This window comes from Esox lucius, chromosome 13 (assembly GCF_011004845.1).
Source record: "Esox lucius isolate fEsoLuc1 chromosome 13, fEsoLuc1.pri, whole genome shotgun sequence".
Classification (NCBI taxonomy): Eukaryota; Metazoa; Chordata; class Actinopteri; order Esociformes; family Esocidae; genus Esox; species Esox lucius.
Window position 1 is genome coordinate 27,557,795 of NC_047581.1, and position 16,928 is coordinate 27,574,722.

A 16,928-nucleotide genomic window follows, 5' to 3' on the forward strand; every position below is an offset into this window, starting at 1 on the left:
AAAAAGACCTCACCCCATTCAATAGAAAAAGTTGGTGCTGTCTGCAAACTATTTATTTCATATAAGATATACTTTTACCACTTATATAATGTGCTCATAAATGCTTGTTTACTTTAAATGTATGTATTCTGTTCCTTAATCCACTTGCAACACCTTTGTATCAATTTTTCTTCTTCAACTTACCACATCTTTGCACCAATCAAATTTTTGTGTAATTTGTAAATGTATTTAGCAAATAAAGATTATTCTTATTCTTGGATCTGGAAGTGTGTCCCCTGAAAGGCAGGTACTGTAATAAGCAAAACTCAACATTGCAAATTGGAAAGCCAAATGATAGAACAAGATCTAATGTATGAGCATGCTGGTGTGTAGATTCATTAACATACTGAGTGAGATTAAATGAGTCAAGAAGTTGTAAAACCTCTCTAACCATAGTCTTAGATGGCTAGCAAACATGAAGTAAGAAGTAAGTACAATAGAAGATAGGAAGTCTGAGAAGTCTTGGATAAAATCCTTATTATATTAAGGAGGTCTATATACAATTGCACAAAATCCTCTTCCCCAATCATTGGGGCCAAAACAGAGGTGGGGGGGGGGGGGGGGTGAGTAACCCTTTGCCAACATTTGCAACGCTTCTACTGTAATGTTAATTTTAGTAACATAATTTAAATATGATTTGTCATCCCTACATAGATGTACATAAAGCCATTTACCTTAAGTTCTGTCAGACTACTGAATGAAAGAGATATGGGGAGGAGTGAACAGGTGATGAGAAAGTCATTATATCTTTAACCACAGGTGGCTACATTTGAGGTGCCTACTACTTCTAGCCTGGGCCACATTGTACGGTTGAAGTTGGAGACGAAGCCTCACTTTTTCCATTTCACATATCAAGACTGGTTCTGTTCCAAGGTTGTCGTGACGATGCCAGAGGAGACAATGTCCATTTCCCCTGCTATCACTGGGTGTGGAGTGACAAGCATGTTGTCTTCAGAGATGCCGTTTGGTCAGTAATAGGATCACTGTCTTTTTCTATCTTTCTGTTTGTCTGTCAATTGAGACTTGGTTTGACTGAAATTTCTATGATTTGTTCTTTTAAGCTACCCTGCCATTCAATGACACCAACACAGAGGCTGTGAAGAACAGGAAGGATGAGCTGGTACTTCGGCGTGAGGCCTAGATGTAAAGTGAAAAACTAAAATCATTCTTGACATTGAGGTCATATTCATTGGAGTACACTGTATTAAAAAGTTTTGCAACAGTGACAAAAAACATCCCTATTTTTCTCTTCATTTTGTGCCAACAGAATAAACAACAACAGTTATTGTGATGAGGATGTTATCCAGAGCTTTTGTGACAAGGATGTTAAAAATGTCAAATCTTGGCTGATGGTTCCAGATTCCGTAGTTTGTGAATGACAGTGCCTGCATCAATGCATTTTGTCCATTAGGTGGAGTCAGTTTCAAAATAATATTTAATAATATTTAATACTGCTACCAATATCGATGCTAGTTTACAGGACTCTTTTTAAACTGCTGCTATGTACAGTGTTATGTATAATATTGCTTTTACTTCTTGCTTTACTTTTGCTGTGTATACATTTTTCTCCTCAAATTCTCACTACGTGGTTGTAATATGCTACGCCACCATTCTTAAGCTTGTCACACTCATGTATCTATAATATTCAATATCCCTACCAATTGATGCTAGTTTACACTGTTATTTATATTAGTGCCATACTTGCCATACAGTGAGGGAAAAAAGTATTTGATCCCCTGCTGATTTTTTACATTTGCCCACTGACCAAGAAATTATCGGTCTATACATTTAATGGTAGGTTTATTTGAACAGTGAGGGACAAAATAAGAACCAAACAAATCCAGAAAAACTCATGTCAAAATTTTTTTAAATTGATTTGTATTTTTATGAGTGAAATAAGTATTCGACCCCTCCGCAAAACATGACTTAGTACTTGGTGGCAAAACCCTTGTTGGCAATCACAGAGGTCAGAGGTTTCTTGTAGTTGGCCACCAGGTTTGCACACATCTCAAGAGGGATTTTGCCCCACTCCTCTTTGCAGATCTTCTCCAAGTCATTAAGGTTTCAGGGCTGACGTTTGGCAAATCGAACCTTCAGTTCCCTCCACAGCTTTTTCAATTGGATTAACGTCTGGAGACGGGCTAGGCCACTCCAGGACCTTAATGTGCTTTTTCTATAGCCACTGCTTTGTTGACTTGGCCGTGTTTTATGGGTCATTGTCATGTTGGAATACCCATCCACGACCCATTTTCATAGCCATGGCTGAGGGAAGAATGTTCTCACCCAGGATTTTACAGTACATGGCCCTGTGCTTTCTTGAGCAGGGGGCGCTGCAGTATTTCAGTCCTTCACAGCATAGTGTGTTACCAATTGTTTCTTTGTGACCGTGGTCCCAGCTGCATTAAGATCATTGACAAGATCCTCCCTTGTATTTCTGGGTTGATTCCTCACCGTTCTCATGATCATTGCAACTCCACAAGGTGAGATTTTACATGGAGCCCCAGACCGAGGGAGATTGACATTGTTTGGTGTTTCTTCCATTTGTGAATAATCACAACCAACTGTTGTCACCTTCTCACCAAGATGCTTGGCTTGTAGCCCATTCCAGCCTTGTGTTGGTCTACAATCTTGTCCCTGACATCCTTTGACAGCTCTTTGGTCTTGGCCATTGTAGAGAGTTTGGAATCTGAGCATTGATTGCTTCTGTGGACAGGTGTCTTTTATACAGGTAACAAACTGAGGTTAGGAGCACTCCCTTTAAGTGTGGTCCTAATCTCAGCTCGTTACCTGTATAAAAGACACCTAGGAGCCAGAAATCTTTCTGATTGAGAGGGGATGAAATACTTATTTCACTCATTAAAATGCAAACCAATTTATAACATTTTTGACACCCGTTTTTCTGGAATTTGTTGTTGTTATTCTGTCTCTCACTGTTCAAATAAACCTACCATTAAAATTATAGACTGATAATTTCTTTGTCAGTGGGCAAACGTACAAAATCAGCTGATCAAATACTTTTTTGCCTCAATGTAGCTATATGTTCAATAATTACTAGCCAGATGACCGCTAGTTTACAGTACTATTTTCTTTAAACTGCAGCTAGTGTACTGTGTATTGTATAATTTAGCTTTATTATTGTATTTTTTATTTGTATTAATTTCTTTGCCTGGCTATATTTTTTGTAGTAAAGAGTGTTCACAACATCTGGTTCCTCGGCGGCAACATCAGCAATGACTTGACCTGGTCTCATCACTCTAACGTCACGTTAAAGGAGGCCAAGAAACAGTTCTTCTTCCTATGCCGATTAAGGAGATTTGGCATGGATTCCAGCATACTCTCCAACTTCTACAGATGCACTACCGAGAGTATCCTGTCCGGCTGTGTCACCGCCTGGTATGGCAGTTGCACCGCCCTCAACCGTAAAGCACTTCAGAGGGTGATTAAAACAGCAGAGAGCATCACAAGGTCTAACCTGCCATCCCTGCAAGATCTCTACACAGAGAGGTCTAAGAGGAGTAAACGGATCATTACAGATCCCAGCCACCCATGCCACGGACTGTTTACCAAGCTGCCGTCAGGCAGAAGGTACAGGAGTATTCAGTCCAAAACAAACAGGCTACGGGACAGCTTTTTCAACAGGCTGTAAGGCTGCTCAACTCAGGGACCCCTTTTCCCTTCCATCCATAGTCCATGCACACCTGTCACTTTATATCATGCACACCTGTCACTTTATATCATGCACACCTGTCACTTTTACATTGTACTACAGTTGTATAGTTGTATAGTTATTATTATTGATGTGTATTTTTGTTTTGTGTTATTACTGATTGTGTTATCTTATTTTCTTCAATTAAAATTACTGTTACTTTTTAACTTTTAACTGCACTGTTGGGAGTAGGAAGACCAAGCATTTCATTGCCGTAACTTGTTATTGTAAATGACTGTCACAGTCCCTCCCCCGTGATTGAGTGTGTGTGTGGATATCCATTCCTGTCTGTTTCTGTGTCTCTGTTTTGGTCGTCCTGGCAACCTGTTAGGGGGCGTGGCATCAACTCCGGGGTGATGCCGGTGCCAGCTGTTTCCCCTTGGTCGTCACGCACCTGTTCCCGATTCCACCACTTACCGGCAGCACTTAAGAGGAGCTCTGACGTCTCGTCCATGCCGGATCGTTAGTTGTACTTTATATGTCGTGCTCATCCAGCCTAAACTGAAGATTTGCTTAGTCTTACTTACCTGCTCGTTATATGCTTTGTTTCACCCTGTTCTCCGCTCCATCACAGGATTACCTGGATTCTGCCACCACGACCAGATCAACTACCACGCCCTTACCTGCATTCACCTTCCTGTCTACCTGGGAACCTACAACCATCTGCACGCCATCCTCCCTGCCAGCACTCCGTCCATACCCACCTCCTACACCTTTCTGTTGGTCGATTAAATCACCCTTCCCTGTCACTACTTGTCAGTGTCTGCTTTTGGGTTCCGCCCAGGCCCTGACAATGACAAATAAACCATTTGAACTTTTACACAAGGGTCCCGGTTAGCGGGTTTGAAAATGCGGTCCCCATAGGTGAAAGGTAATGAAGCAGATGATCGGCATAGCAAACAGGCCCTTGAAAGTGATGAGGTAGTTATGGCAGTATCCCTGAGCAGAGCACAGGCTTAATATGTAGTATGGACTGGGACCATGATGAGATTACAGCAGCAGTGGAATGGGGACTCTAATGGGAGGCACCTATTCAGAGTACCGTGTATAGTTGGGGGTGGAAGGAGGGCATCTAGAAGCAGACTGGATGAATCTGTGTTCACTAGACTAGGAGTGGGGCACAGTCATTTGAACAATTAGCCATTTTCCCTCCCTGGTGCCATGTGACTCGTTAGTGTAACAAGGTATCAGGTGAGAATGTGGAGCAGATGTGTTAAATTTGGTGTTATCGCTCTCCCACTCCCTCATACTGGTCACTGGAAGTTCAATATGGCACCTCATGGCAAAGAACTCTCTGAGGATCTGAAAAAAAGATTTGGGCCCAATTTGGACATTTTCACTTAGGGGTGTACTCAATATTGTTGCCAGCGGTTTAGACATTAATGGCTGTGTTGAGTTATTTTGAGGGGACAGCAATTCACACTGTTATACAGGCTGTGCACTCACTACTTTACATTGTGGCAACGTGTCATTTCTTCAGTGTTGTCACATAAAAAGATATAATCAAATATTTGCTAAACTGTGAGGGGTGTACTCACTTTTGTGAGATACTTTATATAATAAACTTTGTTAAATTAAGGAAAGAGAACAGTATATATTTTGAAATGTTTCTGTTTAATTGGTTTTAATAACTTTGCAAACAACAAACATTTGAAGAAAACACTCAAATCAACTGTTTAAACCCATAAGAATGCTCTCTGTAGACAAGCTGGATGGCTAGGTAATAGTACCATTATCTTCAGAAAGAATTCAGACCCCTTCACTTTCTCAAATGTTTTTGTCTTTATAATTGATTACATTATAAGTGATTGTATTTAGTATATTAATGTTTATAAAACTAAAAGAGAGGCACAAGCAACAGACCATTCATTCTCTGCTCTGTGTCTTAGATTTCCAGTGAAGCCATAAAGATCCCAGTGATCTTCAAGTGATAGCCTAGCTCCTTTAGTCACTTCATGTGGCTACACTGTTCTCTACATGCTCAGGCATAAGATAGGTGTATGGCAATGGCAGTTCAACATTCCTGATTTTGGTTTCATAGTTGAAGATGTTCAGCTCCTTCTGGAGTTGTTTAATCTTCTCCAGTGGGATCTTTTCAATGAACTGGTCATCTGTGTATTTTCCAAGAGGAACCTGAAATAGAGGATCAGAAAAGTCAGATATCATCCAGTATGGTACCCTATATACTATATAGTGCACTGTTCCTGCAATCATTTCTACCAGAGACCCAGAGGCCCTGATCAAAGTAGTGCACTACAAAGGGAATAGGGAGCCATTTGGAATGCAGTTGATGGTACAACTAGTTAAACCCTGAGTTAAGTTATAAAAAATAATTTCTGATACTTTATTATTTATTTTGTGGGTTTGTTGCAAGGGAACCAATAGAATGTCCAAGAACTAAAACTATTGTTACATCAAATAAAGTGATGGGTTTTAATGTCTATTCACCAACTAACAGAGGGTGCCCGATAGCCCACCAAATAAAAACAGTTTATCAAAATCCTGACCAGAGAGGCAAACCCTTTGGATCACAGCTACAATACAATCACCAATGCTTATCACACTGTGCCCCTTGCTTCTCTGAGACTCTCAGACCAAGTCATGGTCCATCTAATACCCACATACAGGCAAAAAGTAAAACTTTCTAAGCCTGTTGTGCCTAGGTCAAAGAAGGGGAAGCAACAGATTCCATGCATGCGTGTCTGGAATGACCTGATTGGGACATTTTTAGGTCTGTCACTAATTGTCTGGATAAGTACACTGATGTTGTGACATCATACATTAGCTTCTGTGAGGACAGCTGCGTACCAACACGGACTAGGGTGAGTTACAAGAATGACAAACCCTGGTTCACAGCTAAACTCAGAAGGGGGCTGCATTTGGAAAAGGAGGAGGCGTTCGGGAGTGGGGAAAAAAGACTAGAGAGGCTAAATACTGGGTGGCTCCCCAGTCAACTCTGTGAAGTTCTTTCGCTTTCTGGGCACCACCATCGCCCAGGATCTGAACATCACCTCTCTTACAAAGAAAGCTCAGTAGAGGATGTACTTCCTGTGGTAGCTGAAAATGTTCAACCTGCCAAAGGCCATGATGATGCACTTATACTCTGCCATGATAGAGTCCATCCTCACCTCCTCCATCACCTTCTGGTACACTGTATCCACTGCCAAGGACAAGGGCAGGCTGCAGAGAGGGTGACTGGCTGCAATCCACCATCTCTACAAGACTTACACACCTCCAGGACACGGAGGTGAGCGGCAATGTTTGGGGCTAATCCCTCTCACCCGGGAAATTGAATCTTCAGAGCTCTCTCTTCTGGCAGAGGGTTGAGGTCTATCAGGACCAAAACCTCACGCCACAAGAACAGTTTCTTTCCTACAGCAGTAGGCCTCATGAACATGCCCACTGAGCCAACCAGACTATATCTCGCCCCCATATACACACACAACACTCAACTGGACAAGTCTATAACACCTCCCCACATACACACACAACCCTCAACTGGACAAGTCTATAACCCCCCCCCCCCCCCCCCCCCCACACACACACACACACACACCACATACACACACAACCCTCAACTGGACAAGTCTATAACCCCACCCCAGATATACACACAACCCTCAACTGGACAAGTCTATGACACCTCCCCACATACACACACAATCCTCAACTGGAGAAATCTTGCACCTATTTTTTTAAATATTTTTTAGTAATTTATTAATGACCAGTCTACTATTTATTTGCTTAGTTCACTATTCTTATTTGTTTTAATCTTTTTGTACAAATTGTTGCACTAACGGGCCAGAACAAATTCCTAGTTTGTTGTGAAACTTGGCAATGAAACACTTTCTGATTCTGCTAATGAATGTTAGATGAAACACTACAGTGTGCTACATGCCTGTCAATTGAGATGCATGTCTTCATATAATATACTCACATAGTCATCTGACTGCTTGCTCAGAAGATACACTGTTGCCAAGCCATGCACAGTTACATTAATGTCCGGGAATGTTTCCAGCATGGTCTTCTCAGTAGACTGCCCCTTAGTGGTGGGAGGGGGCTTCTGCAGGGAGATGGGAGCGTTGGGCATCCAGCCAGCAAAATCAAACTGGATTAGATAAAGAGGTCAATTAAAGAAGATCATTTATAAAAAGTAATTTTAATTTCCTGGTGTGGACTGTATATTAGGTTCACTAATCTCTGGACTGTTTCTGACCTGAACTGGTAGTTAGCTAACAGAGCAGCAGGTAAAAGGTTGAGATGGTAAACAGTGGTGATTATTGTTTTTTTTAAACACCATCAACTTGAGAACAGATTTGCTCACTCTTTCTTTAATAGGTAGGTAAAGCATATCGCGTAAATAAGAAATGACAAAGGTGAAAAAGGCTGAGGAGTAGGAACAGATGTAGGAAAGGGGCATGGCCTCTGGTAATTGGAAGCCTGTAACAACGTCATGAATCTTCAGAACAACCACATCTCAAAATGTACAATGAATTCAAATGAATGCAATGTTGTCATACCTGCCCATTGTTGACGGCAGCATGTTGGACAGATGCAGTGAAGATCACCATGGTGAGAAACTTAACCAAATCAGTCACCAATGTAAAAGACTGAGGGATTCCTATGTAAAGGAAATTTAAAACAATTGATTGTAAAAGAGTAATTTGGCCTTGAGATGTGAATGGTCATAAAGCAAATACAACATTCTTTAGAATTATTCAGAGGTTTATTTGATCCTACACAAAAATAATTCTCCACATTGACCAGAGACCAATAAGGCAAGATCTTACAAGCCTGTATCCAAAAGGTTTGGACGCTGTGTAAAATGTAGATATAAACAGAATGCAGTGATGTGCAAATCACTTATCTCTGTATTTAATTGAAAATAGTACAAAGACAACATACCAAATACTGAAACTGAGAAATGTGATTGTTTTTACAAAAAGACACCCCCTTTTTGAATCTGATGCTAAGAACACATTTCAGAAAATTTGGGACAGGGGCATGTTTACCACCGTGTTTCATGACTTCTTTTAACAATACTTTGTAAGTGTTTGGGAACTGAGGAGATCTATTGCTGTAGTTTTGAAAGTGAAGCCATTCTTGCTTGATATAGGGTTTCAGCTGTTCAACAGTTCGGGGTCTCCTCTTGAATTTTTAGATTCCTAATGCGCCAAATGTTTTCAATAGGGGACAGGTCTGGACTGCAGGCAGGCCAGTTTAGCACCCGGACTTATTTACTATGGAGCCATGCTGCTGTAATACGTGCAGAATGTGGTTTAGCATTTTCTTGCTGAAATAAGCAAGGCCTTCCCTAAAAAAAGACATTATCTGGATGGCAGCATATTTTGCTCCAAAACCTGTATATATTGTTCAGCATTAACGGTGCCTTCACTGAGGTGCAAGTCACCCATGACAAAGTGTGTTCACAGACAGTGGTTTTTGAAAGTGTTCCTGAGCCTATGCAGTGATTTCCATTATGGAATCCTATCTATTTTTCATGCAGTGAAAGGGCCCAAAGATCACGGCCATCAAATATTGGTTTTCCGCCTTGTATACAGAGATTTCTCCAGATTATCTGAACCTTTTAATGATATGATGTACTGTAGATGATGAGATCCCCAAACACTTTGCGATTTTACGCTGAGAAACGTTATTCTTAAATTGTTGCACTACATGGCCGCGCAGTCTTTCACAGAGTGGTGATTATGCTCGCTTCTAATGGACCCAGCCTCTGTCGAATGATCTTTTAATACCCAATCATGTTATTGACCTGTTGCCAATTGACCTAACTAGTTGTGTGATATTCCACCAGGTTTAGTTTTTTGGCATTAGAGTATCCTCTTTCCCAACTTCTTTGCAATGTGTTGCTGGCATCAAATTCAAAGTGGTCATATATTTTTCAAGAAACAATAAAATGTCTCATTTTCAACATTTGTAGTCTTTGTACCATCAGGGTTGTGTGTCTGTGTGTGTGTGTGTGTGTGTATAGGAAATTATCAACCTGTGTTGGGTTCTTTGTTGAAGCCATGGTCATACACCTCCGTAATCCAACCCTGCAGTTCTGAGTCTTTAACGACGTCAGCATCTTGACAGTAGTAGTTCTCCACCACTCCCTGGACATACCTAGATGGCAATATAAAACATGAATGTACAAAACACAACACAGTTATAGAGGCTATTTTAACCCATATATTTTTGGGAACTATCATGACAATCACAAAAATACTCCATATTCCTTTCTTTATTAAATGCACAGATCTTTCAAAAGATTATTGGAATCTGGAGGGAATATGAAAACACAGTCCTCCAAGGTTTACTGGAAAAATTGGGATTTTGGGGAAAGTCACTGAAATCCTCTACAATCTGAACTTATAATCAATTTGAGGCATACAGTAAACCTTTATTCGCTGTATTCAAACTCTCATACTTTTGGATGATGTTCCACAGCTTGAGTCCGTCATCCCTGTAGTAGAAGTTGGGAAGTGACTCCAGCCCGCGTGCAGCGATGTCCTCCGGCATACAGAGGGAGCTGTAAGTCAATGAGGCCACAGCTTTCTTCAGGTACATCATCATCCCTGGACCACCCACAGCTGCAAACTGCAGACAAAGTTTAAATCACACAGGTAAACATGAAACCCATGTTATATGTTGCCATTACCCTGTTTCTAGGCAATGATAAAGTTCATAAAATCCTATAAATGACCAGTAATTAGAAAAGGCTAGTAATACAACAAACATGATTGCAGTGATTTCTTTCAACCAGTTTCATAATATCTACCGTATTGATGATCCCATGCTTCGATATCAGCTGTGATCTAGCCAACGTGTCAATCTGCAGTGTGTAGCGGAAGTGGGGCATCAGGAGCTGGCAGGACAGGGCATAAGCATGAGTAATAACTAAATAGGGCTTCAAAATAATGGTAATTCTCTACATTTTCAGAAAATCCCGATGGAGGATTCCTTGATTTCATCCTTCCCAAAAGCCCTTTTGTTTGTGACACAACCACATACACAATATAAATACATTTTAAAACTATTAGCATTTTTTCTACTTGCTGTTACATTGATGGTACCTCCCCCTGAAAGTACTCAATTGGCCAAGAGAAACTATAATCCATAGTTTAGTTTTCTTTAAAATGCTTTATTCAATGCTAGCTGGAATTAAATTAAATTTTTTAAGGTGTGTGAACCTTTGTTAAATATATTCTGACAGCTAGCTATTATTTGCCAGCTGTGGCTGAAGTTAGTGTACCCTTTTCATATTGACTGTTTAAAGTAAACTATATCATGGACTAAAGTTTGTTGGCCCACAAGCATATTTCAGTGTCAGTAACTAAGATCAAATGAGATTTCTTTATGATTTTTAAAAGTTGATGATCAGCACTATAAAGGTATTAGAAAATGATGATGTTGATATACTGTAATGCCTGTAGGGAGATAGTTACCTTGTACAGGGGATGCACCATGGGAAAGTTGCGAAGAGTTGCCATGGCAAAGACCTCAGACAGCAGGTGAGTACGCAGCAGGTGAAAGTTGAGCTCGTGTTCTGCAAAGTCTGCAGCTCGCACAAATATCTTGGCCAGGAGCCAGTCATACTCAGAGTCAGTGGGAAGGAAGATGGGGTTGTCATCTCCAGGGGTCTGCTTCAACTACAGAAGGGATGGACAAGGAAGTCACAGTATGCTGTTACAGCTTAGGGTGGCTAATGGCAGAACCCGAGGGGGTGTGGTATATACAATGTAAGAGGGGATACAGCCCTTAGCCATTGTATTTTGGCCGTGTACCACAAACCCCTGATAGCTATTTTAACCGAAAAACAATGTAAGTAGAAAATGATTAGTCTGTATTTTTGACATCCCTGGTATCCATCTGAAAATGTAGTACATCTATTGCCTTGCCACTCTGCCAAATAACTCTGATTCAAGGCAACACAACAGCAGTGCAGCTTAACTATTAGTCATGGTGTTCTGACACCCTCTGGCCTTATTGTTAAACTATATCATGTTGGATAATTTAGAAGGTAGATTAAGTGAAGGTCAGTGTTACTTGTATGGCAATGGGCTTCAAGGTGTCATCAGTGTTCTTGTGGAGCAGCACCAGAGGAGCGGTTAGGTACTGCTGTTTCCCATTGATCACGTTTGCAGTCACTCCATCCAGGTTCTTGTAATCAACTAGGAACATGTTGCCATTCTGTTTGAAATTGGCAAAGAAGCACAAAAAACTGACATCACGTTATTGCCTTGCTTCTGCTGGGAGAGTTGGCCATTATTTTCTACGTTTCCAGTTTGACTAACCTGAATCTCCTCTGCCAGGCTGCGTTGTTCCTGGAGAGAAGCCTTCACCATGGTTTCTGTGACAGGGAAGTTGTCTGGAAGCTTGGAGCAACGACGGATCATCATTGGGTTGATACCGTTAAGATACTGGTATCCAAAAAAGGTGTCCTCTTTCCAGTGCTCTTCAACATACTCTGAGAGACAACAAGAAACCATCAATGTAAAAAAAAAAGGTAATGTAGAGGATGTGTGTGTGTTTTTAGTCTGTTGAAAATGCTTATGTTGTATTGGAATTTATGGAAACTTCATTGTATGTTTTATTGTAGTTGCTTATAAGAATCAAAGAACCACCACCACCATCATGTTTGGAAAAAGTTTTTTCAGAGACATTACATTCAGTCTGTAAAAAAACGCTTTTACAGGGACATTACATTCAGTCTGTATAAAAATGCTTTTACAGGAACATTACATTCAGTCTGTATAACAACGCTTTTACAGGGACATTACTTTCAGTCTGTATAAAAAATCTTACTGTAAGCATCTGTTTTTTGGCCACAGAAAACTCGATCGATATCTTTCATGCTCGTCCATGGTTTCTTATCGTTCAAAAGTCCTTGTAGTTCCAACTCAAACAGTCTTTAGAGACAGAACAAAGCCGCTTCTGATCAGGTTTACTAAGCACTAGACATCTTCATTTTACTACAAGTATTCAATAATTGGACATGAGGGTGTGAAATATGGACACCATATATTTATTATAATTATGCCATTTAATATATTTTCATATTTTTTTTACAAAATAGAATCATTATAAAGGGAGTTTTTTTCATTTCTTTGTGGGTTATCTCAACTTACGCTGCGCCAATGGTCAAGAAGAACTCCGTGGCCTTGGTGAATGAGAATTGAACTTCACGGGGCAGTGAGAAAACACTTTTTGTTTTAACAGACTCAGGTAGACCATCTAGAAACTTGCTCCATCTGGACAAAACACATTGATTCAGGTGCTGTCATTCACTAACTATGGAATCTAGAATCATCAGCCAAGATATGACATTCTTAACATCCTAATCACAGTCATTGTCTCGACAAAATGAGGGAAAAATATGGATGTTTTGTGTCACTGTTACAAAACATTTTATTACAGTGTATTCCAATGAATATGACCTCAGTGACAAGTAAGATTTTAGTTTTTCACTTTACCTGTAGGCCTTACTCCGAAGCTCCAGCTCCTCCTTCCTGTTCTTCACAGCATCTGGGTTGGTATCATTGAATGGCAGGGTAGCTTAAAAGAAGGATTTATAGAATTGTCAGTCAAACCAATTATTAACTGAGAGACAAACAGAAAGACAGAAAAAGACAGTGATAGGACTGTTTCCTATTACTGACCAACGGCATCTCTCAAGACAACCGGCTTGTCACTTGACACCCATTGGTAGCAGGGGAAATGGACCGTTTCTCCCTCTGGCGTCGTCACGACAACCTTGGAACAGAACCACTCTTTATCTATGAAGTGGAAAATGTGATGCTTCGTCTGCAACCTCAAGAGTACAAGGTGGCCCAGGCTAGAAGTAGTTGGCACCTCAAATTCATCCTTCTGAGGAAAAAGATACAAAGACCTTCTCACCACCTGTTCACTCCTCACCACATCTGCTTAATTCGGTGATCTGAAAGAACTCAAGTTAAATGGTTCCATATAAAACATGTAGTCAGATGGTGACAATTCATATTTCAATATTGTAACTAGAATGAACTGACTGTAGAAGAGTTGCAAATAGTGGCAATTTGTTACTTACCCCCTTTGGGATTTGGCTCCCACGACTGGGGAAGGCGATTTTGTCACTTTCTCCCTTGGTGCCAATGAGTTGTATGGTGATACTGTTAGTTGTACCAGCACACATCATATCTCCAGTGAAGACCTCTACTTTGTACACAACCATGGTGACTCTGTAAACCAAATCAAGACAATGTCTGTCTGCTGAATTAAATTATATTTCCCAAATTGTGGAAGACTAATTATTCTCTTAATCTAGTGTGGCAGAGTAAGCATCTGTTTTTTGGCCACAGAAAACTTGATCGATATCATTCATGCTCGTCCATGGTTTCTTATCGTCCAAAAGTCCCTGTAGTTTCAACTCCAACAGTCTTTAGAGACAGAACAAAGCCGCTTCTGATCAGGTTTACTAAGCACTAGACATCTTCATTTTACTACAAGTATTCAATAATTGGACATGAGGGTGTGAAATATGGACACCATATATTTATAATAATGATCCCATTTCATATATTTTCATATATTTTCTTATTTTTACAAAATAGCATCAATATAAAGGGAGTGTGTTTCATTTCTTTATGGGTTATCTCAACTTACGCTGCGCCGATGGTCAAGGCGGACTCCTCAAACTTGGTTTTTGAGAATTGAACTCCACGGGGCAGGGATAAAACACTTTTTGTTTTAACAGACTCAGGTAGACCATCTAGAAACTTGCTCCATCTGGACAAAACACATTGATTCAGGTGCTGTCATTCACTAACTATGGAATCTAGAATCATCAGCCAAGATATGACATTCTTAACATCCTAATCACAGTATGTGTTGTTGTTTATTCTGTCCCCACAAAATGAAGGGAAAAATATGGATGTTTTGTGTCACTGTTGCAAATTTTTTTATTACAGTGTATTCCAATGAATATGACCTCAGTGTCAAGTAAGATTTTAGTTTTTCACTTTACCTGTAGACTTTTCTCCGAAGCTCCAGCACCTCCTTCCAGTTCTTCACAGCATCTGGGTTGGGGTCATTGAATGGCAGGGTAGCTTGAAAGAAGAAAGTATAGAATTGTCAGTCAAACCAAGTATCAATTGAGAGACAAACAGAAAGACACAAAAAGACAGTGATAAGACTGTTTCCTATTACTGACCAACGGCATCTCTCAAGACAACCGGCTTGTCACTTGACACCCATTGATAGCAGGGGAAAGGGACCGTTTCTCCCTCTGGCGTCGTCACGACAACCTTGGAACAGAACCACTCTTTATCTGTGAAGTGTAATAAATGATGCTTCGTCTGCAACCTCAAGTGTACAAGGTGGCCCAGGCTAGAAGTAGTTGGCACCTCAAATTCATCCTTCTGAGGAAAAAGATACAAAGACCTTCTCACCATCTGTTCACTCCTCACCACATCTCCTGAAAGAACTGAAGGTAAATAGTTCCATATAAAACATGTAGTCAGATGGTGACAATTCATATTTCAATATTGTAACTAGAATGAACTGACTGTTGAAGAGTTGCAAATAGTGGCAATTTGTTACTTACCCCCCCTGGGTATCGGCTCCCACGACCGGGGAAGGCGATTATGTCACTTTCTCCCTTGGTGCCAATGAGTTGTATGTAGATAAAGTTAGTTGTACCAGCACCCAGCATATCTCCAGTGAAGACCTCTGCTTTGTACACAACCATGGTGACTCTGTAAACCAAATCAAGACAATGTCTGTCTGCTGAATTAAATAATATTTCCCAAATTGTGGAAGACCAATTATTCTCTTCATCTAGTGTGGCAGAGTAATGGCATTAAGTCCATCTGAAGCTATTTCAATCTATTAGAGCATCAGTTAAAGCTTTAAGTATGACAATTACATATTGTATGTAAAAATCAACAGCAAAGTCAAATGAGACTGGTGTAGAATCTGAGCATTAACAATTACAATATGAATGTACGTTTCATTGGAAGTGAATGTGCCTAGATAATGAGAACAACAGAAACCTCTCTGTTTAGATTCTCTCAGTAGGTAGCGCTCTAATGACAGGAATGTTTACGATGGCCATATGGCATGGGGGTTGACTCCTAAAAAGTTAGAAACGCCCTTAATGTATAGGCTAGCTGGTAACCAACATTACAGTGAGAAGAGATTGAGGTTGTGTAAGGAAGACCAGGTCCGTAACCTCATGAACAAGACTTTCTAATGCTGCAATAAATAATATACTTTCTCTCTCCCTTGACAAACGGGTATGCTAATTATTACAACCACTATACGAAACGGCCGATTTCTAACACTGGCATATAGGATCCACTGTCCATTCATTACATGACAAGTAAGAAAGAATGTTATAAATATGTACGTTCCGTATAAATATCAGCTTTCTTACCCCAATTAGATGCAGTAACTCAGTGATGAGATGTCTAGGTTTCGTTGTACTCAGTACCTCGGACATCATGGTTATTTTATATGATTTGTCAACACGCTTGGTAAGAGGCGTGGGTTTGCATTTGAAAAGTGAATACCTTTGACACACCTCTAGTTGTGTAGAATGAGGAAATACTGAAACATAAGGATTGCTATGAGGAAATATGTATTTTCTATATGGACCATGTATCATGTATAGGTATCTTCCCAGCTAACAAGGAACATAACTGAGACATTTGTGACGTTCCCTTAAGGTCTAATACAGGTACTGAAGGTCACAGCCTGTTCCAGACATTCTAGGTACATTCATAACGTTCCCCTAAGGTCTTTCAGAGGTACTGAATGTCACAGACTTTTCTGGACGTTACAGGTACATTCATAACGTTACCTGTCAGTGCATTGCTGCAGAGGTTGAAGGGGTAGGGGGTCATCCTGTCAGTGCTCAGACCATACGCCGCACACTGCATCAAATTGGTTTGCATGGCTGTCGTCCCAGAAGGAAGCCTCTTCTAAAGATGATGCACAAGAAAGCCTGCAAACAGTTTGCTGAAGACAAGCAGACTAAGGACATGGATTAGTGGAATTCGGTTCAGATGGGGTCAAGCATGTGTGGTGGTAACCAGGTGAGGAGTACAAAGACAAGTGTGTCTTGCCTACAGCCAAGCATGGTGGTGGGAGTGTCATGGTCTGTGGCTGCACGAGGGCTGCCAGTACTGGGGAGGTACATTTC

General features: G+C 40.5%; 1 protein-coding gene across 1 annotated transcript; it reads right to left on the reverse strand.

Moving 5' to 3' along the window:
• Positions 1–5,431: 5,431 nt before the first annotated feature.
• LOC105014517 (arachidonate 15-lipoxygenase B-like) lies at positions 5,432–15,473 on the reverse strand. Its single transcript, XM_034296525.1, has 17 exons — positions 15,425–15,473; positions 14,751–14,832; positions 14,390–14,512; positions 13,815–13,965; positions 13,408–13,615; positions 13,222–13,303; positions 12,877–12,999; positions 12,554–12,657; positions 12,043–12,215; positions 11,795–11,938; positions 11,194–11,397; positions 10,527–10,613; positions 10,176–10,345; positions 9,750–9,871; positions 8,266–8,366; positions 7,683–7,853; positions 5,432–5,878 (listed from the first exon to the last, which is right to left on the reverse strand). The coding sequence occupies exons 1-17, from the start codon at positions 15,471–15,473 to the stop codon at positions 5,699–5,701; spliced, it is 2,274 nt and encodes a 757-aa protein (XP_034152416.1). The 3' UTR covers positions 5,432–5,698.
• Between the last annotated feature and the right edge of the window lie 1,455 nt (positions 15,474–16,928).

What these genes read in the sequence shown, in the direction of transcription:
- LOC105014517 (XM_034296525.1), bottom strand. Translation starts at nt 15,473, where the DNA reads ATGGTTGTGTACAAAGCAGAGGTCTTCACTGGAGATATGCTGGGTGCT. An exon ending in TGGTGCATCCCCTGTACAAG is followed by an intron (nt 10,614 to 11,193) that starts GTAACTATCTCC and finishes CTGTCCTGCCAG; the next exon opens with CTCCTGATGCCCCACTTCCG. An exon ending in CAACAAAGAACCCAACACAG is followed by an intron (nt 8,367 to 9,749) that starts GTTGATAATTTC and finishes TCCTTTACATAG; the next exon opens with GAATCCCTCAGTCTTTTACA.